At 37.8% G+C, this 14,348-nt stretch overlaps 1 protein-coding gene across 18 annotated transcripts in view; it reads right to left on the bottom strand.

Moving 5' to 3' along the window:
* Birc6 (baculoviral IAP repeat containing 6) overlaps nucleotides 1-14,348 on the bottom strand; it is a 186,023-nt gene that overhangs the window by 114,853 nt on the left and 56,822 nt on the right. For 11 of the 18 annotated variants that reach the window (XR_013047380.1, XR_013047379.1, XM_042266804.2 and 8 more), the window contains exons 12-20: nucleotides 10,617-10,777; nucleotides 9,554-9,685; nucleotides 8,958-9,089; nucleotides 5,752-5,930; nucleotides 4,531-4,664; nucleotides 3,696-3,857; nucleotides 3,473-3,604; nucleotides 2,740-2,837; nucleotides 277-424 (exon numbers count right to left, since the gene is read on the bottom strand). Coding sequence is in view for 16 of the 18 variants with exons in the window: in XM_042266804.2 (XP_042122738.2) it covers nucleotides 277-424; nucleotides 2,740-2,837; nucleotides 3,473-3,604; nucleotides 3,696-3,857; nucleotides 4,531-4,664; nucleotides 5,752-5,930; nucleotides 8,958-9,089; nucleotides 9,554-9,685; nucleotides 10,617-10,777 (1,278 nt within the window). In the remaining 2 variants the exon portion in view is untranslated. The remainder of the gene's footprint in view (nucleotides 1-276; nucleotides 425-2,739; nucleotides 2,838-3,472; nucleotides 3,605-3,695; nucleotides 3,858-4,530; nucleotides 4,665-5,751; nucleotides 5,931-8,957; nucleotides 9,090-9,553; nucleotides 9,686-10,616; nucleotides 10,778-14,348) is intronic. The other 7 variants (XM_042266805.2, XM_042266806.2, XM_076559501.1 and 4 more) reach the window with 2 other exon arrangements.

Here is a 14,348-nt window from a genome sequence, read left to right as displayed (position 1 = left end):
CTCAAGCTATGCCCAGTGTCACAGTTCACTTCCAGTTGCCTGTAGACCTCTCAGCTCCTTCTCCAGCATCATGTCCACCTGTACAACACCATGCTTTCCACCATGACGATAATGAACTAAATTTCTGAACTACAAGCCAGACCCAATTAAATGTTTTCCTTTATAAGAGTTGCCATGGTCACGGTGTTTCTTCACATCAATAGAAATCCCAACTAAGCCACCTACCAATTTACAATTCTGTGTGCACTGTTCGTAATTTAAGATATTAAAACAAACCTTGTTTGAAGTAGAGCCTCCAGTGGTGTCAACCTGTCCTGCAACTGTCTGGACACGGCAGTGAGTAATGCTGCACAAGCGGTACTGCACCCAGCCAAGTCTTCATCCTTGACGTAGTTCAGCAGGACAAAATACCAATAGACAGAACCTGGAAACAACAGAATCAAGCCTTTTGCTCCTACTTCTCCACCATACACCACTTCAGTTTACATGTTTATAAATACAGCTTCCTATACTAGAAAGATACCTCCCTGTTGCAGAAAGATAATCCTTTACAATTTAGGAAGAATAAAGAGTTCTACAACATTAATAACATAAACAGCATCCTGAGGAAGTCTTAGATTAAGAACTCCAGGGCTGGTGAAATGAGGAGCAGCAGGGACAGGCACTTGTCTTCCAAGTCTGACAAAGGGAGTCCAATCCCCAGAATCCACACTGTAGACTGCCCTTTGACCTCCATGTGTGTGCACTGTGGCATGCATGCCCTCGAATCTACTAATACAGAAATATTTTCCTAAGGAACTGTAACACTTTTCAGGAGGTATAATAATCAAATTTATGTTAAGAGTACATTAATATGCCAGGCATGGTGGAGTACACCCTTAATTACAGAATTCAGGTGTCAAAAGCAGGAATCTACATAGCCAGAGCCACACAGAGACACCATCTCAAAAAAAAAAAAAAAAAAAAAAAATTAATGTAAGAAAGGGCCACAAAAGCAGAGACAGAAAGTGACAAATTAACCTTGCTGAAATACAGTTCTTCTATATAAAATTGTTCAAAACACCTGATGGCAGTGAGCTTAAAGCAGTACACTTCAGCAAATAAATGGAGGCACAGCACTCTAAACTGCAAGTCAGATATCACCAATTCAGCATGAATAAGAAGGCCATGGCACATCAGATACCTTAATAAAGAAATCTTAGTATATGCCAAACAGAAAAAAAAAAAAATCTGTAAGAAACTGAAAGATCAGAGGTTATTGCAGTGAGCAAAAGAATATAAAAGGCCATACTCTATAGAGGTTGTCTCAAAATTAGGAAAGTAAAGAAATGAATAAACTAGAACACTATAGAATGCTGTGAGAAACGCCTATAAAAACATTAAGCACAGAGATGGCTCAGAGGTTAAGAGCACTTGCTTCTCTTGCATAGACCCTAGGTTTGGTTCCCAGTTTCCTTGGGACAGCTCATAATCCTATGACTCTATCTCTAGAGGCTCTACAGCCCCTTCCAAGTCTCCTAGGGCACTTCATATACATGGTATCTTTACATGCAGGCAAACACTCATATAAAATGAAAACAGATGTGTACACACACATACATGTACACACACATACACACACACAACACACACACAAACACACAGGATTAAAAGGCTAAATTGGGATTCCTTCAGAGTAACAGCAAAAGAACACATACAAAAGTCTCTATTACCTTATGTATGTATTATTGGGGATATAGCGTTACAAATCCCTGACGGATAACTACATTTATTTTTGGAAGGTATTTCTACTGAACCTTCACTGAGCCCTTAAGGGAACTCAGTTTGCCATGGCCATTCACACATGCAACAGGAGCTGAACTATTTTATTTATCTATGATATCTCCTCAGTATTTTTTGTCATTGCAGTCTGTGACATATGATCTACAGTCAGTAAAAAACTAAACAATTCAATAATTTTAATTTTCAAGAAAAAATGTCAAGATGGCTTGAAACTTATCTACTGCCGGTAATTATTATTTTTTAAATTGCATTTATTTGCTGTGTAGATATGTATGTATGATGCAAATGCCACAGCACATAAGCAGAGGTCCTTGTATGTGTGCTGTGTTTGTGAGCACGTGTGGGAATCAGAGCATAACCTCAGGGAGTTAGTTCCCTCCTTCAGGCACCTGGGTTCCAGGGAAAGAACTCAACACATCAGGCACAGCAGCAGGTGTCCTGAACTACAGAGTCATCTCACCTGTCCCTCCTATTATTAAACAGAAAGTATATGCACAATGAACCACAAGTTACTAAACCCTCAAGAAATACAGATAGGGCTGGTGAGATGGCTTAGTTAGTATAATACCTAATATATAAGCAGGAAGACCTAAATCCAAGCTTTAAGAACACATCTTTAAAAATAGGCACTATGGCAAGTTGGAGAGATGCAGACAAGAGGAACTCAAGTGTCCTTGGAACTCACAGGACACTCAGCCTAGCCTAATAGTAAGTTCCAGGCGAATGAGAGACTCTGACTCTAAAGTAAGGTAGAAAACATTTATGAGAAATTATACCTGAGAATCTCTGGTGCCCCCAAATGCACCTGTACTCACAGGTGCACCTATACACAAAACCACACCCAATACCAAAACATGTACTAATAATCTAGATATGCTACAGAAAAAAAATGGAGTAAGAACAAAATAACTTAAATTATGCACTCTAACTATTTGTTAATAAAGTAATTTTACATACCACCAGTTGCTGCTGCTGGCAAAAAGCACATATTATCAAGTAAAGCCTTCAACAGAACAGATCCAAATCCAGGCTGACAGGGGTCACATTTGCCATTACTGAAAAGTTGTTCATTAAAAAAGAAAGAATTTAAAGACATTATTTATGATTTAAATCCAATCCTAAACATGGCATAGTATCTGAAAATCTTTTTTTTAAAAAAAGCAAGCACCAAGACTTTTCTCCCACGTTAGACCACTATGGTTACTAGGAAGGGCTGATAAGCGTGAGCTGACATTAGGGGACTCAGCACGACAAGGAATAAGGTGATGGACAATCCAAAAGAGTGGGGAAGGGCACACTCATCAAATTCTCACTGTTGCAGTACTTAAGCCCAGCCAGCTTATTTAACATTGCATTTTACCCTAAAGACCCCAATTATTTTTTTTTTGGGGGGGGGGGGCATTTTTTGAGACAAGAGTTTCTCTGTGTACCTTTGTGCCTTTTCCTGCAACTCACGTGGTAGCTCAGGCCGGCCTCGAATTCAGAGACCCGCCTGGCTCTGCCTTCCGAGTGCTGGTTAAAGGAGTGCGCCACCACCGCCCCCCAAATTCTTTTTTACAACTTAACAGTCATCAACTGTTGAAAAGTTACTCATGGATTTGATGAGAATCAAATCATATCATAGACAAAATATCAGCACCAAACCACAGATATACCTACAAAGTATGCTTTGAAATAAAAACACACCAACCTAATGCACAAGGCTAGAAAACGGGCACATTTATGGGCTATACTTCGTCCTGCCTCAAAGAAGCAAACACGTACAATGTCTGAAAGACATTTTCGTGTTTTTGAAAGTAGGCACTCGTTTCCTTCTTTTGAGCTGCAAAATAAGAGCAAACAGTCTCATTTCGTCTCTGAATCTTAGCAGGCAAGGGACAATCATTAAGGTAAGCAAAATCCTAATTATTAACCTGCCAGGTCCATTTGAATGAACTCCAGCTAACCAGCAAAGAGCGTCCAACACAAGACTCTGAGCGTGTTCTGTGACCTGCCCGTCATCAGATCTTCTACAAAGAGTGTTAAGAAGTTTCTCATGAAATTCTGAAAACTGTAACATGGCACAACGCTGAACCCTAAAAAGAAATACACAGTGTATTTACACCAGTGAAAACAGAACAATCAGACTACTGCTGTGCAACATGGAGGGTTATTTAGTGTTTCATTTAAAATAATATCAAAAATAAAGCTTTCAGGGCTGGGTAGTTCAGTAGCAGAGGATTTGCCAGCATAGTTAAGGCCCTAGGTTCAAAGCCTAAGAATGCAAAAGCGGAGAATAAAAATAAAAGGATAAACATGATTTTTAAATAATCTTACATGAGGTACAGACTTCATAGGCTGTTTTAAAAGGAAAATAAGCTTACAATAATGTGATCTAACACAATGCAGGTGTGGCCTCAAATAATGTTTCTTACATCTCTTACCCATTCCTCATACACAGTAAGTAATATAGAGACCAGGAATAAAGCATTGAAAGCCATTAAAAATATCCTTAGAGATTGTAATTTACTTAAAGAATAGGAAAGCAAACAATACTTCCAGGTGAAAGACACTTAATCATGTGTTCATTTGTATTTTTATTGTCATAATAGCAGAATCACCACACGTGGTAAGGTACATCTTAAATCGTAGGACGTAGGAGTTGGTGGCAGGAGAGCCAGCTCAATGTCAGCCTGGAAGTACCTGAGACCTGTCTCAAAACAACAAGCAGAAAAAAGAATAGCAGACTAATGAGATGTGATTGATTACCTTTCCTTAGGAATTGAAGTTTTCTTAAATCTCCGAATGGTGACAGACACCTCTTGAAGTAAGTCACAGCCCCGTAGATTTTCAGACTTACGAGTGCTTCCTGCATTTTCATTTTTAACATTAGATGATTTTTCCTAAATATACAAAAATCAAATAATTTAAGACAAACAAATGAAACTAAAAATATAAAATAAAGATTCCAAATGTCAAAAAATAAATTTCAGATTAAATTGGTAAATGCCTATTTTTCCACAAAATTTTAATAGGAAAAATATAGTCAAGATTTTAAAAGTACAATAATAATTAAAAAAAAAAAAAAAAAAAAAAAAAAAAAAAAAAAACTTTGAGTCCAATCCCCAGCTACAGAAATACAGAGATAATAGCACCTGCTCAGCCTACTTCAGAGTTACTTTGAGGATTAACTCTGGTAAGTCCTTGAAAAACTGGAAGACCTATACAAAGCCAAGGAGATGGGGGTGCTACTGATAATATTACTAATGTTTCCTAAGAATGATAATGGAGATATGGCTCAGTAGTTAACAGTTGCTCTTCCAGAGGAACCAGGTTCGATTCCCAGCACTCACATGGCAGCTCACATATGTCTGTAATTCCAGTACCAGGGGCTACACAGACATACAAAGGGGCAAAACACCAATACACATAAAATAGATAAATAAACCTTTAAAAAAAAAAAAGAATGATAAAGAAATAAAATTCAAGTTGAGAAAAATCCACAATCAGACAAGTATGAAGAATGTTGCATAGTTGTAGAAAATTAGCCATGAAGATCAAGGCTGTCTCTAAAATTATTTAGAAGCAGCCTTCTCAAACAGTCATAAAAACAAAAAAGCCCCTGAGGGAAGTACCTTCTAAAAATACTCTCTATTGAGTGAGTACAGTTTATTATAAAAGCTAAGTTATTAGCTGGGTGGGTGGTGGCATGTGCCTTTATCCCAGCACTCAGGAGGCAGAGGCAGGCCTGATCTACAGAGTGAGTTCCAGGTCAGCCAAGACTATGCAAAGAAACCCTGATGGAAAAGCAGGGGGGGGGGGGGGGAACATAGCTAAAACATAACTGAAAACATCTTAATTATAGGTTTTTTGAAATCAGGACAGAGAAAAATTACCAATAGACCAAGCAGCAAACAATCAAGCAAGGGAAACCCATCTTCCAACAAACCTCAGCTACAACATTATCCTGTCCAAATATCAGGTTCATACCTTCCCTGCTGCAACCTTTGCCAAGAGAGAGGCAAGTGAGTAGCCTTTGTGACCCTGGTGTTTCAGAGATGGAAGTCTCACAACAGGACGCATTCCACTGTTAGACATCTCATCTGCTCCTCTTTCATTCACTGCTTTAACATGGATTAAAAAGGAGCGATATTTCCCTCCTGCCATACCTAGAGAAGTGGAGAGTGAGGTGGGAAACTTATCACCAAAAAAGTAAACTTTTTATTATTATGGAGCAAGGTAAGTACTAACTCCACAAAAAGAAAAATATACAAGGCCAGAAATTTCAATTTGTACCATCGGGTTACATAATGGAACAACTTCGACACAATAGCAAAGTAAATAAATAAATAAATAAATCTTTATTAAGAATCTAAGATAGAGGCCGGGCGGTGGTGGCGCACACCTTTAATCCCAGCACTCTGGAGGCAGAGCCAGGCGGATCTCTTTGAGTTCCAGGCCAGCCTGGGCTACCAAGTGAGTTCCAGGAAAGGCGCAAAGCTATGCAGAGAAACCCTATCTCGAAAAACCAAAAAAAAAAAAAAAAAAAAAAAAAAGAATCTAAGACAGAAAATTGTGCCGTACACTGACAGGGCACACCTTAAATCACAGTACTTGGGAGGCAGAGGCTGTCGGATCTCTGAGTTGAAGGCCAGCCTGGTCTATAGAGTGAGTTTCAGGACAGCCAGAGCTGTTACAAAAAGAAATCCTGTCTTGAAAACAAAACACAAAAGTTGTGACTATAGAAATCATTTGACACTATCTGTTCAAATGAGAAAAATTTTGACTATAGAAATCATTTGGCGTATCTGTTCTAGTGACGTTATTTACTTAACTGGTAGAAATTTTGTATACTATAGAAAAACACAAACAAAAGTAAATTTTCTATAAGGGAGTACTGTCAACAAATGACTATGCTCTAAGATCTATCTAACCTTTTTTTTTTAAATTTATTTATTTATGACGTATACAGTGTTCTGTCTGCATGTATCCCTGCAGGCCAGAAGAGGGCACCAGATCTCATTACAGATGGTTGTGAGCCACCATGTGGTTGCTGGGAATTGAACTCAGGACCTTTGGAAGAACAGCCAGTGCTCTTAACCACTAAGCCATCTCTCCAGCCCCTATCTAACCTTTTTTAATTCATTTTTTATGTGCACTGGTGTTTGGCCTGCGTGTATGTCTATGTGAGGGCACCAGATCCCCTGGAAGGTTGTGACCTGCCAAGTGGGTGGTGGGAATTGAAATTGGGTTTTCTTTCTTTTTTTTTTTTTTTGTTTGTTTTTGTTTTTGTTTTGTTTTGTTTTGTTTTTCAAGTCAGGGTTTCTCTGTGTAGCTCTGTGCCTTTCCTGGAACTCACTCTGTAGCCCAAGCTGGCCTTGAACTCACAGAGATCGGCCTGCCTCTGCCTCCAGAGTGCTGGGATTAAAGGCGTGAGCCACCACCACCCGGCGAAACTGGGTTTTCTTAACCACTAAGCAATCTCTCCCGCCATAGCCTTTTTTACATTATTATTTTTATCTTTTAATTACGTGTATGGGTGAGTCTGAGTTATGTCCTTACTCATATTGAGTTTAGTGCCTTTGGAGAACAGGTGTTTAAACCCCTGGAAAGGGGATCTGTACTTAACTCTGGTCTCTTAACCACTGAGCCACCTCTTGAATCTTTATCCAAACTTCATATATGTCCATGTATGTATATATGTAAATATATATACAAAGCATTTTAGTAGTTACAGTTAAAAAATCAGTACCATATTTTTACTCTGGGCAGTGGTGGTGCAAGACTTTAATCACAGCACCCAGGAGGTAATGGCAATCCCAGGACAGCCAGAGCTAGAGAAAAACCCTGGGGGATGGGAGGAAGATGAAGGAGAGAGGGAGAGAGGAAAGGAAGGAAGAAACAAAGGAGAGAGAAAGGCTTCCAGAATGAAGAAGAAAAAACAGTTTTGCTATAACTACCAAGTTTTGTATAGTAACTGTCCTTCCAGGTGTGTGACAAATACCTTCTTGTGGTTCAGTTCCTTCTCATATATAGTAGTAACCACACCTTGGAGTTAACTAAAACTTTTGTAAGAAAGATATAATTCAACAGTCACTAACCCTATATTGCAGTCTCATAGATCTCATCTATAATGTAAATTATCCTCAAATAAATATACCTAACAAACCAACAGACTGCTATTGTAGCAGGTACTAAATCTCTGAATATGTCAGTAACTACCCCACCATTTTCCACATTTCTGCCTGCTTCTATTCTGGACCATACTAGATTTGTTTCTCTCTGAGTCCAGTAGTCCCAATACTGTGGCACTTTTCTTACTACTGGACAGTTTACTGTGCTCTGAAATGACTCTCCACTTCAATCTCCTGCTTCAAACTTTCCACTGACACAACTCATACTTTTATTCTTCCCTTCAAATTTTACAATCATAGTTCTATAATTTTAAAGATCCTGAGAGCCAGATGTGGTGGTGCAGGCCTTTAATCCTAGCACTCTGGAAGCAGATGGATCTCTGAGTTCCAAATCAGTCTGATATAAATAATGAATATCAGCACAGTCATGACCTCATAGAGACCCTGCCTCAAAAAAGAAAAGAAAAAAGATTGTGAGATCATGGGGAAGATTTGAAAAGGAAAAATAAAATACTAAAAAACACTAAGTCTTTCCTTAAACATGCAATGTCATGTGTACCCATTTTGTCTAAGCATTTTTTTTCCTTACAAAGATCATTTATACCCTAAACAACAGAAGAGATTTCATTTTTTTTTATACAACTACTTTCCAGAATGAACCCAAAAACATCATAGGATCTCAAATCTTTTATGAACAAATGACATACAGTCATGCAGTACAATAAGACTTGTATATACAAAACTTACCTTTATCTAGGAGTGTACATTTCAAAACCACCCACTGGATTGCACTAAATCCTATATACAATATGTACTCTCTTAAAACACAAAACTGTGATGAAGCTATATAACCCTATCTCAAAGACACACTGAGACCCCTAAAACCTATAATCAAAGTTTCACATAAATAGGTACTTATGCTGATAACCTCACACATAGGGAGCTGGACATGCTAATGAAAGTTTTAAAAAAAAAAAGCATTTTTGTGATCAATTTTCAAAGCATCCTTTTATTATGTTGGTATCATATTGTTTATTCTACTTTTATAAAAAGTTACTTCACCTTTAACAAGTTTGGGGCTTGTCAATGTCAACATTCCAGCATGACCTGATAGATCAAGACCACTAGCAAGCCATACTGGGCCACACAGAATGTCTTCTTTATGATCCTCTAAAAATGGACATAACCTAAGACCTAAAAAGAAAAATACATATTTTTCTTTCAGTGTATTACTGGATATCCAATAAAGATATTTCCATCCCATTTACATGATACCACCACACAAAATACAATACATACGAAGAGATCAAACAATCATCATCATCATGCTAGGGAAGTATAATCAATCATCTATGTTATGTGTCGTTTTCCACTTTCATTTTATATTTTACCTTGATTTTCAAGAAAGTATCTATAGAATCATGACTTGATTTCAAATCACAAGGCATTAAAAACTAGAACACGAGTATTAGTGCAGCTATATTTGCAAAGATGAACTGAAAGTGACAGCACATTGCCAAAGCAGAATTATAGGTTACTTTTTAATCATACTCTTAAAACCGAGCTTTTGCAAGCCATAAGGAAGTCTCTCACAATAGGATGCATTAAGACCACTACTCCTTTACTGCCAGGGACAACAGCTCTGTGGTTGAACTCACACTGTGACTCCTCTACATCCATGTGCTGCATTTCTTCATTCAAATCAACCAGAGACGGGTTCCCATTTTGTTCCACTTCAATGTTAAGAGCTGGAGACAAAGGAAAGGTGATCTGCCTATCTACTGCTGTTTCTAGAGGATAAAAATATTAGTAAGCTTAATTTTGCTTAGTATCAATAATTCTTGTGCCTAAAAATCTAAAACTTTCTGCTAGACGGAACTATGATTTTCACCATAAATAATACACAGTGGTTGTTGTCAAGAGGAGAAAATTAAACTAGATGATTTTATACTTTCCACTCAATGGTAATAAAGTATTTGCCTGAAGATATAACTTGTTGGCAATTAAAAGTTTTTCCCTAAGCTGCACAGTACAAATACCCACAAAGCTTTTACAATACTAACTGCCCAAACCCTAGATTCATTACATGAAAATGTCATGAGAATACACAAACAGACAGACACACACACATCCCTCAAATAAGTATGCAAACACACAAGAAATTTCTGGCAAAGGAAAATTTTCAGATTTGAATGTGTGTACCCTTAACATTAGGGTGCCATTTTACAATCAATTTATTCTCAATTTTTTAAATGAATTTTTAAAGAAAAACAGAAAGGTGGGGAAGAAAAGAAAAACAAATACTGAGAAATAACATCTAGATCCTACCACGGTAAATCCATGAAAAAAAAATGACATTATTTCTGGCATTACATGAAAGGCTAGCTTGACTGATTATTTTTAAATAATGATTTCCAAAACAGTTTTTTTTACCACCAAGTCTTCCTTTAAAATGACAAAGCATAAAGCTAGCAATCACAGAAGTGGAATTAATGTCACTCCACAAAGACTTGATTAACTATTTACCATCATAAATTCTGCAAACTGCTGAGTTACTGGAAAACTCTGAAATGTCCTTTAGATGACTCTGACTCTAAACAGGCAAACAGCTCTGTGGAGCAGGAAGAGCCACCAGAACCACCAGTCAAGCTAACAATTAGCCTCTATAAAGACACCAACCACGAGACAAGGTCTTCCAGCACGGACTCCGGTCCCTCTTACCATTGGACTTCCCTAGGCCTGGAGCCTTGTTCTTCAGCAGTGTCACTTGTATCTGGGGGACACTGGTGATGGTCGAGTTCAGAACAAATTTGAAGTCTACATGTCCAACCATACAGGCTTTAGGTAGAACCAATTCAAATACATGTTCATCCCAGCTGTTGCTGTCAGAAAAGGTGAAAAATGCTAAGTAAAGCAAAAATCTTCCTCATACATAATATCATTAGCATCACACCACCTTTCCTACTCGTTTTATATATCCAAAAAAAACCCTAGGATGCAGAGAGCTCTAGAGAAGACTGAGAAACAAAGATACTTCCTCAAAAAATGAAAGGGAAGACACAGGCTAAAGAGATGGCTCAGTGGTTAAAAGAAACTTTACCAGAGGACCCAAATACATTTACACGCACTCATATTGGGCAGTTCATAACTACCACTAACTCCAGTAGCAGGGTATCTGATATTTTTTGGCATACACAGTCATGTGCACAAATGTGGCATATACTTAAACAAATACACACATAGGAATAGCTAAAAATAAGGTCCTGATTTTTTTTATTATTTTTTCCATAAAATATAAAGGGAAGATAAGTGTCTCACAGAAGAGAGGTGAAACTTAGGGCCATGATCTTATCTTAGCAATCTGTACCTGCCTTGAGATTTGTTCCTTTGTTCCTAACAATAAAGCCTGTGACCATAACATGGCATTCTGTCATATATAAATTACCTGTACATTCTTGGACCCCAACCTAGATCTATGAATACAGTCCTAGAATCGTCACTGTAAAATAAGGGCTCCTTACTTCATATATTGTACTGTTGTAGAATATTATTTTAAGGTGTGTTACATTTGTTTGTGCTGTGGAACATTTGTTTAATGATTCAAAGATGTGTTGCATTCTTTTATGCTTCATTTGTGAAGCTGTGTTACTGTGCCTGTCTAAAACACCTGATGGTCTGTCTAATAAAGTGCTGAATGTACAATGAAAAGGTAGGAGAAAGGATAGGCAGGTCTGGCAGGGAGAGAGAATAAATAAGAGAAAAAGAAGAAAGCAGGAGAAGAGGAGGATGACCCCAGGGGGCAGTCATCCAGCTAGACTTCAAGCCACGGAGTAGGAAGTAAAAAAAAAAAGATATACAGAAACAGAAAAAGATGAAAGCCCAAAGGTAACAGGTAGACAGGTTAATTTAAGAACAGATGGCTAGAAACAAGCCAAGCAAGGCCGAGCATTTATAATTAAGAATAAGCCTCCATGTGTGATTTATTTGGGAGCTGGGTAGAGGGAGGCCCCAAAGAGTCAAAAGAGAAAAAAGAGTGAAAAAAAAAAAAAAGAAAAACAAAAAAAAAAAAACAATGACATTTTGGCGTACTAACATGGGCCCCACATTTCCATGTAGGGCCTGAGAAAGAAGAAAAGACAAACGGGTGGAGGGCAAAGAAAGAAGAGGAAGGGGGAAAAGGGAGAAAGGGAAAGGGAGGAAGCAAAGGGAGGCATGGCTCCTTTAAGAGGGACTCAGCAGCGCTAAATAGAAACTTAAAGTGGCAAGCTGAGTAAAAACTGCTTACCAGCAATGCAAGTACTGGCTTCCATGGCTAGGAAGGTTTAATGCAGTTCTCCATCATGGACCTCCACCTGGGCGTTAGGCTTAGCTTTCACCAGGGCAGAGCTAGCTGACTGAGCAGAGGGGAAGACCCTGCTGCAGCTTAGCAGTTTAAAGTTTGTTCATGTGGTCAAAAAGGACTAAGAGATACACAGGAAAAGAGGTCCAAATGGAAAAACTTCTAAACAGGTTCCAATGTTTTACAATGTGCATAGGCTTAAGAAAGAAAAGAAAATAGATAGTCATAAAAAGAAATAGATTAAAAATAATAAAGTCTTTAAAGAGACAGTAAAAGTAATATAACAGAAAAAAGCCACATAAAATGAGAAACACATAGGGAGTCTGAATCCTATATAGTATTATGTTGATTTTGAGTATTTTGATAGCAGATGGGCAAGAGACAGCTGCTAAGACACATGGATTTGTGAACAGGACTGCAAAATTGAACCAACCTAGATACTTTAAGGCTATCTAAATTAAAAAAAAAAAAAAAGTAAAAAAAAAAAACATATTTGTCAAGGAGAAATCAAAAATGCTTTGGAGTTTTGGTCCCACAGGAGACAAAAGGTTGTGGATTCTTTCAGGAATATGAATCCGGTTTGATCAAGGGAGACCTCCTGAAACTTGACAGATGGTATCTATTTACAAAGGTTTATACCTGGTCTTCCCAGGATTTAGCCATTATCTCAAATTTTCTCAGGGACCCTAAAGATACTTTGTCTACAGATAGCAAGAAGCAGTTTAGAGCCAGGCGGTGGTGGTGCACACCTTTAATCCCAGCACTCGGGAGTCAGAGGCAGGCGGATCTCTGTGAGTTTGAGGCCAGCCTGGTCTACAGAGCAAGATCCAGGAAAGGCACACAGCTACATAGTAAACCCTGTCTCGAAAAAAACGGGGAAGAAAAAAAAAAAGGAAGCAGTTTAGAGAATACTATGCCCACATTCCCAAGAGATGGGGTGGGAGGTCTCTGGTGAGTTATAGAGTTTTGTTATCATTTAGGGGAATATAGTATATTTATACAAATTTAAAGTTATTTTTGTTACACTGTATATATGTTTCTACTTGTTTAAGGTATTGTACCTATACTGTCATTTAAAATATAAGGTAAAGTTCTAGTTTTTGAAAGCTATTATAATAAATTATATAGGATAATCAAGAAACATAGCTTAGTAGTTAGCCATTTATAACAATCAAATTTGTAGATATGTTAGGTATGTTTTCAAGATGACATAGAGATATATTTTAGATAGATAACTGGTTTTCAAACACTTCAAAGAACTACAGACTATGCCATTTAAAATGTTTTGTTAACCTAAGGTTTTTCATGACAATAAGACATCTGCTCCTGGCAGCACCAATCTACTTCAGATGATGGGCACTGAAAAAACTCCATAGGAGTTTGCTTTCATTGTGGCAAGCACCAGGCAAAGAAACTGCTCTTCCTTTGATTGCTGACAGTGTGTGCAGACTGGACCTGCAGGACACAGGAAAAAGACTGTTGAACACTGCCAAACAAAACAAGGCAGAACAGTCCTTCGAGACTCCTGCTTCACAGAAGAGTCTGCCAGACATTTTGCAGGACACAAAGGAAAGCGACTGATGAATTTTGTGAATACAAGGCAGGACAGTCCTTCAAATGTCCTGCTTCACTGAAAAGTCTGTCAGATACTCTGGGCCTGTAGGCTGAAGATGAATGCCCCAACACTGCATAGGAATTTCAGTGACTGTCCAGGCAGCAAAATGTGTCTGTTGTTACATAATATTACATCCTTCTGGGTCTTTGATAGAGTTGAAGACTAGATCGTTATAGTTGCAGTTTTCCTTAGTTATGATAGAAAGTAAATTAAGTCTAAAATTCTGAATTCACTAAGATAGGACAGATAATGCATTATTTTCTCTGAATATGCTAACTACAAATGGACAGAATATTGTAAATGCAATTCTTGATAACTGCTTTTGTTGTGTATAGTTTTAGTATGTTAAAGTGAAAAATCTTTCTTTTTAATTAGACAAAAAGGGGGAAATGTTATAGAATATTATTTTAAGGTGTGTTACATGATGTGGAACATTTGTTTAATGATGCAGAGATGTGTTGCATTTGTTTATGCTGCATTTGTTTAGCTCTGTGAAGCT

This window comes from Peromyscus maniculatus, chromosome 22 (assembly GCF_049852395.1).
Source record: "Peromyscus maniculatus bairdii isolate BWxNUB_F1_BW_parent chromosome 22, HU_Pman_BW_mat_3.1, whole genome shotgun sequence".
Lineage (NCBI taxonomy): Eukaryota > Metazoa > Chordata > Mammalia > Rodentia > Cricetidae > Peromyscus > Peromyscus maniculatus.
This window is presented reverse-complemented; position numbering and strand designations above follow the sequence as displayed.